Source organism: Talpa occidentalis, unplaced genomic scaffold, assembly GCF_014898055.3.
Source record: "Talpa occidentalis isolate TD23 unplaced genomic scaffold, MPIMG_talOcc4v2.1 talOcc4.6, whole genome shotgun sequence".
In the NCBI taxonomy this organism is placed as follows: domain Eukaryota; kingdom Metazoa; phylum Chordata; class Mammalia; order Eulipotyphla; family Talpidae; genus Talpa; species Talpa occidentalis.
The window spans coordinates 43,411,779-43,421,893 of record NW_023604972.1 but is presented as its reverse complement, the minus strand read 5'-3'; the positions used below and the strand labels follow the sequence as shown (position 1 = coordinate 43,421,893).

The 10,115-nt window shown below is 40.9% G+C and overlaps 1 protein-coding gene across 1 annotated transcript in view; it reads left to right on the top strand.

Annotated features, from left to right (window-relative positions):
- The first annotated feature begins 612 nt into the window (after positions 1-612).
- Positions 613-10,115, top strand: part of BTC (betacellulin) — a 47,483-nt gene continuing 37,980 nt past the window's right edge. The window contains exon 1 of the mRNA XM_037529592.2: positions 613-978. Coding sequence (XP_037385489.1) covers positions 915-978 — 64 coding nt within the window. The 5' untranslated portion in view covers positions 613-914. The remainder of the gene's footprint in view (positions 979-10,115) is intronic.

Here is a 10,115-nt window from a genome sequence, read left to right as displayed (position 1 = left end):
ACCTCCCCATAAAGAAGATCTGAGGAAGTAGAGATAGCACTTAGCAAGACATGCAAAAAGCATTCTCTTTATTTTCATGAATGCAATTAAAACAAACAGAATAGAGCAAATGAATTAAACAAAAAATACAATGAATAAATGAGTAAATGAATAAATAAAAATGTAAGCGAGATTTCTAAAGGAGCACTTGGTGAGTGGACTCCCATATTGCCCACAAACGAGGACACAACAGCGCACACTGAAAACTCGGATTCTAGCTTTAAGATGTTTAAAAACAACTACTCTTGAAATTCCAAGTACATGTAAACAAAACTTTAAATTGTCAAATGCCTGAGGTTAACCATACTGAATGTTGGCTCCAGTCTCTCCAAGGCACCAGCAGCTGACTCCCCTCAGTGGGTTCCAGGCACTTAGAGCGGGCTCCCCTCTGCTGCCCAGTCAGGCACCTCTGACACCCGTCCACGTGCAGTATCTAACCGCTGCATTCCTGCCTTGTTTACTCCCCAAGGGGGAGGGAAATGAATCGTCAGGTGCGACCCAGCAGGGGGAGTGGGTGAGCTGGCCCCAGGGCAGCCCGAATATGTCCTTGGTGTGGGTGTGGGGTAATTTGGGTGGGAACTGCGTGGCGGCTACCACGAAGCCTCCTGCGCCTAGTTGGTGGGGTGTGTGCAGAAAGACCAGGGATAAATAGGAGGCGTCCCCCTCCCAGCTACACTCACCGAACAGGCAGGCCACCCGCCCTGGATGTTTGCCTGCCCTGTAGCCAGAGTGCCAGCCCGAGGAGTAGTTTCGCTTCCTTCTGGCTCGGGGATTAGTTTCCAGGCACCTCGTCAGGGGTCGGTGGCCCGGGAAAGGGGTGCAAGGGGTGGCGGGATTCTTGTCTAGGGGCTGCAGAGCCCCGCACAGCGAGGTTGATGGACACGGCCGCCCCGGGCAGCGGCTCCAACTCCCTGTCGCTGCTCCTGGCCCTCGCCCTGGGTAAGTGGCCGCGCCGGGCACTGGAGACCCAGGACGAAAGTCTGGGGTGGAGTCTCAGGGTGGGCGCCCCCTGATCTGCCCTGGCAATTATACCCGAGGGCGCACTGGGGCTGGCAGGGGAGGTTGGGGAACTTGGCGACGGGAAAGCGCGAGGTTGAGAGGCCGGCAGGAGGGCACCTGGGGCTGCACCTGTCGGAGTGTGGGGCGGTGCGAGGGCGGAAGGGATCCTCGGGCCCAGCGCTGGTGCAGACGCCGCGGGCGCGGAACGTGGAGGCGCCCGACGCAGGTGCGCTCTGGGCGGCGGGGGGCGCTGTGTGCTCCAGGGAGGAGTAGCAGGAGGGAAATTCACCAAAGAAGGAGCTGGGCAGACTGGACTTGGAGCATTTCCCTAGGCTTTTCCGCAGGAGGCAGAGGAAAAGGAACTCTTTGGTTTAAAATTCGGGCCTGGAGTGCGGAGCAACGCGGAGAGCTATTTGCCTGGTGTGTGGGTGCTGGGTGTGTGTGAGGTGGGTGTGTGAGAGAGGTGGATGGGGGACCCCTGCAGAAATGAGCACTGCCCATCGCCTGGGAATTAATTGTTCTGTTAATTTCTGGGGCAGTTGGGAGGAGCGTGAGGATAAAACACGATTCAATTTTGAGACCCTAATCTCCTATTGCTGATAGGGAAAACAAGGAAAGAGAAATGACATGTTTTACTGAGGGCACTGTCCATGGCATACTCAGATGTTTTACTTGAATGTATTATTTCCTATTTTAAGGGGAAATGCTGGAGAGGAAAACTTTCCTTCACCTTGAAGGTTAAGTGCAGCCTTAGTTAAGGACCACTGGCTAGATATACACACCTGGTTTGAGGGAAGAGTGTTCCGTGGGGGAAGTGCTGGAATCCCAGATAGGGCTTGAGGGGGTAGAGACTCATCTCACCTCCTTGGGAGTCAGTACTGGCAGAGGAGACTGAAACCCCAGGTGCTGGGGAAAGTTTATGCAGCTGGATGCAAGGCTCCAGTCATTTTGAGGGCAGTGAAGGAAGGGAAATCAGTTATATTTTGTAGTAGTAACTGGGATAAAGGTTACGGGCACATGTACTGGGACTGTTAATGTAGAAGAAAAGTGTCTCCTAAGCTGAAGTGTCTATGTGCTGGCCTCCTACCTTCAAACCTGGTAGAGGGTGGGATTTCTCTTATGGAGGGACAAGAGATGGAATATAAATGGAAATTTATATTTGTCCTTGGAGTAAAAAAAAGAGTAATTTAACAAATCAGCAGAAAGAAGTCAGTAACAATTTAGGGTAGAGTGGGTGAGGTGGAGACTAAAGAGGAGCAATGGATCTGTGATTTGGGCCTAGAAAGAGTAATAATGCTTTTATCAGCATCATTTGGATGAAACTGATGTTCTCTTGCTTGACCTTGTCGATTGGTCCCACAGATTATTTACCGAGAATCTGCAACAGTGGGCCGCATGCTGGAGGGTGTGGGGATGGGGGTCGGAAGAGGACTCGAGAGATTCGTAAGACATGATTCCTAAGCCATGGTGTTTGCCTTAAAAGATGTTATGTTGAATTGGGGGGCTGCCAGACTAAGGGCTATGAAACAGTAAGAGAAACATACATGAGGGCCTCCCCGGTGGCGCAGCGGTTGAGCACTGGGTTGCGAAGCTGCCCGCAGCCTCTGCAGCGCCGGTTCAATTCCCAGCTGCTCCCCGGCCACCGGAGGAGGGTCCCGCATGGCGCGCAGACCTCTCCTGCCGCCCGCTGCTCCCCTCAGCAGTGTACTTCGGTCCTTCTGCCTGCTCTGCTCCCCACTCTGGCTCTGGTGAATTCTCTCACCCTCCCGCGCTTCTGACTGTACCCAGTGCATGTATAAACAAAACAAACAAACAAATAAATAAATAAATAAAATGCCTCTATTAAAAAAAAAAAAAAAAGAGAGAAACATACATGAAGCCAGAGAGCTCTGGTCATGAAAAGGGAGAGCTCAACAGTGAGGGACAGATAGCCAGTGTGGAAAAGCTACTTGGAGGACATGAGTGATGCCTAGAAGCTTGGATGAGATTCGAGATAGGGAAGAGAGAGGAATGATAGACAAGGACAAAACAGTTAGTAAAGATTTGGTGATGAGAATGAGGAAGCTTGACTGGAGAGAGAGGCAAGCAGCCTGCCAGAAAGTAGAATTTATGAGGGGTAAACATTCTGAAGAGCCAGAATAAAACCAGATTAAAATACCTGGACACAAATCACTAAACAGTTGAACACACACCATCACAGAGCTTGAATACCAAAGTGACGTAATGTGAACAATGATGTAAAGAGATAAATGTGGCAGCGGGGTACAGTGCAGGAAAGGAGGTGGCTGTGTGCCCGAAGATCTGTTTGTCTCATTGGTCTAATTCAGGCCTAGATTAGGATGACGTGTCAGCAGGAATGTTACAGTTGAGGTGATTTTTCCAGGTTGTTGGATATTCTTCCTGTTACTATCAAAATCTTTTAAGAGGGAGAAATAAAAAACCTACCAAACACTAAACCGGTGCTGTTGTACAGTCAAAGTAACATAAATGTACAACTGCAGGTTGAATGTTTGATTTAGGAAATTGAAAAAATTCCACTCCTTGTAAATTGCCAAGGATGTGATTTGTTAGTCCCAGTGTTGTTTCCATAAAGTGGTCCTTTCTCTCATATCAACTTTACGTTTATGTTTCATTCTTAATTGAAGTCACATGTCTTTTATTAACTTTTTTGAAAGAATTTGAGCAAGGAGCCATGGGATGCACTAGCATGTATATGTGTGTTTGTGTGTGCATGTGTGTGTGTGACAATGGAAAGTGTCTTGGAAATTGACACTAAGCAGACGTGAGGCATGACCCAGTTCTGCCAACTCCATGACTCTGAGATGTCTGTAATCTACAACTTTCTGGGCACTCTTTTTCTTACTCCTAAAATTAAGGATCTGCTTTATTTTTATTTTTTAAAGCTTTTTATTTTTTTTTTTTAAGATTTATTTATGCATACAAGAACTGGGGTATAGGCCAGAGGTGTGGGGGGGTGAGAGGATTCACCAGAGATAGAGTGGGGAACAGAACAGGCAAACTGACTGAAATACATTGCTGAGGGGAGCAGCAGGCAAGTCAGGAGAGGTTTGCTGCGCCATGTCAGTATTTCCCTGGCCAGGGACCGAACTCATGGTTCAGTGGCTTCAGATAGATCTGCTTTAAATGAAACCAAGATTCTTACCAACGTGATATTCCACTGATCATTATCCAACATTTCTATTGGGAAATTTAAAGGATAAATATATTTTTGTCAAACTTTGTTTTAAGTTTTTAATGAAGTGACAGTGGTTTACAACACTATATAGGTTTCAGGTGCATACTTTTATAAATGAACATCTGTATGCACTACATTATATTCATCACTAAAAGTCTAATTCCTTTGCTTACTGTATAATTGACTCCTTTTACTTTATTTACCTATTACACTTCCCCATTCCCATCTGTTAATCATTATTTTGTTCCTGTAGTCTAAAAGTTTATTTGCATTTTTTTCATTCATTCATTTTTAAAATCTATTGTGTACAATGTTTTTTTTTCTCCATCTGGCTTATTTCACTGAACATTATCCCCTTCAGCTCCATCTATCTGTTGCAAATAGCAAGATTTCATCCTTCTTTATAGCTGACTAGTATTCCATTGTATGTGTGTGTGTGTGTGTGTGTGATATTTTCTTTATCCAATTGTTGGTGATGGGCATTTAGATTGTTTCAATTTTGACTACTGTGAATAATGCTTCAGTGACCGTGAGGGTGCATATGTCTGATGGAATTCTTTGGATAAATAATCAGAAGTAGGATATCTGGATTGCATGGAATTTTTACTTTTAATTTTTTGAGGAATTTCCACACTGTTTTCCATAATGGCTATACCAATTTACATTCCTACCAGCTTCTTTTCTATTCACACCCTAAGAATATGATGCATTTAAAATTTAACTTCCACTGACTTTGTAATGAGATCTTTCATGGAAAGTTTATCATATCAGAGACAATCATGGATAGTTGTTTCTATGAGAAAGTGGTGAAAAGGCAATAATTGTGTTTGAAGTATTTTTATCTTGAAGAAATTAGATTCTTCTCTTTTTGTTCTGGTTTTTCATTCCTCCCTCTCATCCAATTGCTAAATAAAACTAAGGCCCAAACATAACTGTTGAAAAAATTTAAAAATATTTCTTTTAAAAAATGAGTATAAAGGTTAAAAATAGATTGCTTCCTATTAAAATCTAAAGCATTAATGTTTATTTATTAATTAATTAGTTAATTAAATGGAGGTAATATCGACTTACATTATGGCTGGTATTTTGGAAGTATAGGAAATTAGTATTTGTAAGTTGACTAAAAGTTCTGCTTGAGAATATGAATGTGCCATGAGGTCATATTTGGCTTTCAAGTTATAAAGCAGGTAAATAGCAAGTAAAATTCCATGGAATAAATTAAGTAACTAAAGCCTAAAATGCTAAAAATTTGGGAGGCTACCTCTTCAGTAGTATTTTTAGCTTATAAGGGCATTAAGAGTTTTTTTCTTCTTTAAAAGTTCTAGATTTTACAGGCCACACTTGCATATTAACAAGTGTCACTAGTCAATTTTTGCTATTACTCCATTCTCAGTTGTGTGGAAATTCCCAGATCTGGAAGACTCCAATATTGTAGGTAGGCTTTTCTGTGTCTTCACTGAAGGTGCCTCTACTAATGCCTGGCCTGTCAATGTCTGTGCCCAAGTTGAAGACCCTCAGGATGGAAAGGTAGAGAGTACCTGTGTCTCTCCCAGGGGCTCAGTCCTCTGTCTCTGCCCCATCTCTGCTGACACTATTTACCCTATGTCTATAGAGCCAGGTGGGAACATTCTTTTTTTTTTTTTCTCACCCTTTTATTGTAGATAGCTCATGTCAGGACATAGACATGATTGTCACTGGTAGGCTGGGAAAGGAGACAGTCAACAGGACAGGCATTAAGCTGTACCTGGAGTTACCCTCTGATGCAGGAACCATGTTTGTGAGCTTCTTTATTGGGATAAGTGTCTTCCCAGGAGTCTTCAGACAAGCTAGTATCCAGGCTGCATGCAGTTTAGGATTAAACCGTGATCTATATTCTCTTTCAGAATTGCTAAGATAGACCCCAGGATCCATACAGAATTTGTAGACTAGATGAACAGAAATTATCTAATATAAAATTTAAGAGGAAAGCAATCTGATTAAAATGAGTGTGCTCATTTTAGGTTTCCCAGGCATATCTGTATCTTAAAAAAGGAATCTTGGTAGTTCAAATGAATTGCTAATTGCTAGACTGAAAGAAATAGAAGAGAATTTTTTAGAAGATTGAAGAGGGATGGGATATTTAAGTTTAATTCATACAAATTAGGCAATAGCTTTGCTACAAATTCAAGTCAAATAGCCATAAAGTACTTTTGTTCAGACTTGACATTTTTTATATGTAATGTATTATTTATCTGATTGGTAAACCAAAGGCATTGCTTACAAAACAGTGACCAAAAGTATAACAATATTTGTACCCAGTCTTTTTATTTCAAGTGCCAATTGGTTGTATAACAGGATGCATTACTAATACATTATTTCCCTCTTTGCAAAATCATGGATTTATTCCTCCATTTAGGCTTATTTAATTTTAGGAGTTGCATGGTACATGGCAGGAGTCCAAAATATATTAGTTAAATGAATGAATGAATGAATGCAAGTGACTATTAGTGACAATGTCCAGTTATTTAAAAAAAAAAAACCAACACAGCAGATTCAGTAAACATTTTATTTCTTTTTTTGCAAAACATACCCACAGTTCAAAGATATTATAGGACATGTGTCTTCATATCTTTGTACATGGTACTTGCTTCCAGAAGTTTTAGACTACCTTTCATAAAAGAAATTTTGGTTTGCAAGTAGTAAGTCTACATTTTCCTTTTATCTTCTCTGTTGGGGATTTAGAACTGCTTCTTCTCTCCATCTGTTTGGTTCTAGGGCAGATCTCATCAGTCGAAATATAGGCATTTAAAAATAAAGGTTTAAGGGGAGGGGAAGGGCATCAGACTCTCTAAGGCTTCAATTAAGGAAAACCTTTGAATTCTTGCAGATGTGAGGTGATTTGCTTTTTTATTTGACTATAACTTTTCCATCACACATGCCTTTCATTAGCTGCAAGTAACCATGTTGTATTCAGGGATTTCTGATTAGTAGAACTGATACTTTGGCTGCTCCTGTAGAAGCTGAAACAGATCTGTTATGGATACTTACTGTAGTCTTCGTTAGCATTGATGATTTCCCAAACTAATCTATATTATATATACATATTTCATAGCTAGAAATTGTCTGGATTTCTTTATGGTTAGTCCACACCTTTCCAGAATATCAGTACCCAAGTAGCAAGACTGAGAAATCATCATCAGAGCTGAATGAGGCACCTTCATGAGATCCAGATGTGACTTGTTTAGGACCACCCTTACATCGATATGCCATTCTGAGCTGCTGACATCAACTGGTCCAATCTTCTAGGATGACTGGCACAAGATGTTGCTATGTACTCAGCTACCTGCTTGATCTTTACCATGAAACCCCAACATAATGCCACTTTACATTTTAGCGTCTTTTACAACTGCAAAAGCAATTTCATATCATTATCTCATTTGATCTTTACACTAAAATTAACAGCAGGAAAGTTTGTATTATGCATGCCAAGCACTATCCAAAGTATGTAATAACTCATTTCATACACATAACTCTACTCACTGAACATATAAGCTAGACAGTAGTGTGAGATATTATGAAATGAAATGCCAAATCATTAAGTAACTTGTCTAAGCTCTGGCTTTATGAGCATGAACTATGAGGGTGAGGTGACAGTGCCCACATCATAGATAAGAATTTGTTGTAGGATGAGGTAGACAGTGGAAAGTAGGACATGAAAGTGTAGTGTGATGATGTATCTTTGCATTAAGAGGAAAAAACAGCACTAGAACCCTTTTTTTTCTGACTTACTTAAAAAGTATTTAAGTTCATTTTAGCTATCCCCTATCATCTTGCTCTCCCTGCTGCCTATGCATACATGTGCAGCATCTCTGGCCCCGGTTATGTCTCAGATTCTTGGACCCCTTCATCCTAGCCAGGAGCCCCTGCCTACTCATATCCCAGGCCCAGGCCAGCCCAGCTAGTGGTGAACAATCAGTATTAGTAAGCCCAGAGTTTACTTTGGTTGGTGCCTAGTGTTACTTTGGTTGTCTACATCTGACCTTATCCTTTAGTAATTCTGAATGTGTGGGTGATCCTGCACTTCTCTAGACTGCTTGCTCTATGGCATTAAAGGATGCTCCTTAGGCTTGATGGGGTGGGGGGTGACATTGCTTTATATTTCCCCCTGATTGGACCCAGAGGTCTGTTACTGCTGTGGTCAGTCAAAAGGGCATATCCTGAAAAGGTCTGATGTGGTCAGTCTTGCAGACCTGAGTTGGAGCATCAAGGCATACATCTCTGGGGTAGTGATGCTTCAAATCCCTACTCATGGGCAAATCTTTTAAACCCACTTGGCCTCAGCTTCCTTATCTATAAAAAAAACTGATAGCAATAGAACCAAGGCTACTATGTGGATTAAGAGAGTTATTGCATAAAGCACTTAAAATACCTGGGGCATATTAAGTTCTGACATCTTATAAGCATCATGCAATATTAAGTATCATGATATTATAATAGGTAATTGGAAAATATAGAGGAAATCATTAATTATGACAGGTACCTTTTTAATTTGACTCTCAGTACTGCCTGAGTGTAATCAGGTTCCACCAATTGATGGGAAAACTTTCTTTTGATTTTATTTCACATATTCCTATTTCCACTATCTATAAAGTAAAAGAAACAATAGTTAAAAATTATCAAAAATGCTTATTTTTACTGACTTTGTCAAAAGGAACATATATAAAAAAATCCTGCAAATGTAAACTGAATATTTTCTTTCTAAAACAAAATGTCTCTCTAGATTCTTCTTCACTTGACAATTTTTATCCTATTTTTATGTAATAAAAAGTTTTACAGCACTTGTCTGGGATAGATATCAAAACCCAGTAACATAAGGTGAATCAGACAAAAATGTCAGCCTGCATTAGCAGAGAAAAATGAAATATTTAGAAGGTAATTTTAATATTTATGTAATTCATCAAAATGGGGTTATTTCACATATTTGGCTTAACAAATCTTAATTAAAAAGAAGTAAAACTGGGCCTCCCTCATGGCACAAGGGGTTAATGTGGTGGCACCGCATTATGAAGCAATCCTCAGCCTCTGCAGCACGAGTTCGATCCCCAGCCGGCCAGGAAGCAACCCACATGGCACGGCAGACCTCTCCTGTCTCACCCGCTGCTCCCTGCAGCAGTGTATTTCAGTCAGTCTGCCTGTTCTGTTCCCCACTCTGTCTCTGGTGAATCCTCTCACCACCTCTCCACACCTCTGGCCTGTACCCTAGCTCTTGTATGCATAAATAAATCTTCAAAAAAAAAAAAGAAGTAAAACTGTCACTTTGGAAGAATGAGTGATGACACAATGTTAAATGTCATTTCTAAATAGCAAAAAATGGACAAAAATTACTTTTTGGACAGATTTTTTTAGGACAGATTTTTTTCCAGATTTTAAAAACTAGACAGGCCTCTATTAGTATTGTTTCATAATAATTGCCTTGTAACATTGAGAAAGTTACTTTATCTCCCTCTACCTCATTCTATTATTTATAGAATGATAATAATAACAGTACCTATCATCTAAGTATACAGAATTCTTTTGAGGATAAATTGAGATAATGCAGAAAAGATTATAGTTAATAAGTGTTCCATATATTATTTACATTCTCAACTTCATGATATCTTTTTAAATATTTCATAGGTAGGATCTAAAAAAGAGAAATAGAATAATTGTGTTCATTAAGCCAACTGGAGAGTTAGTGTTTGCACTTTGGTCAAAAGAAATTGTTGTAATATTCACCATTGGAAGCAAGCAAAGGAAAAAAAGCAAGAATCTACTCCATCATAACCATGCTTTTAGCAGTACTCTAAACACTCTAAACAGTTCTATTGGAAGGTGAGTTCTATTATGGCAGGGATTTTTGAGT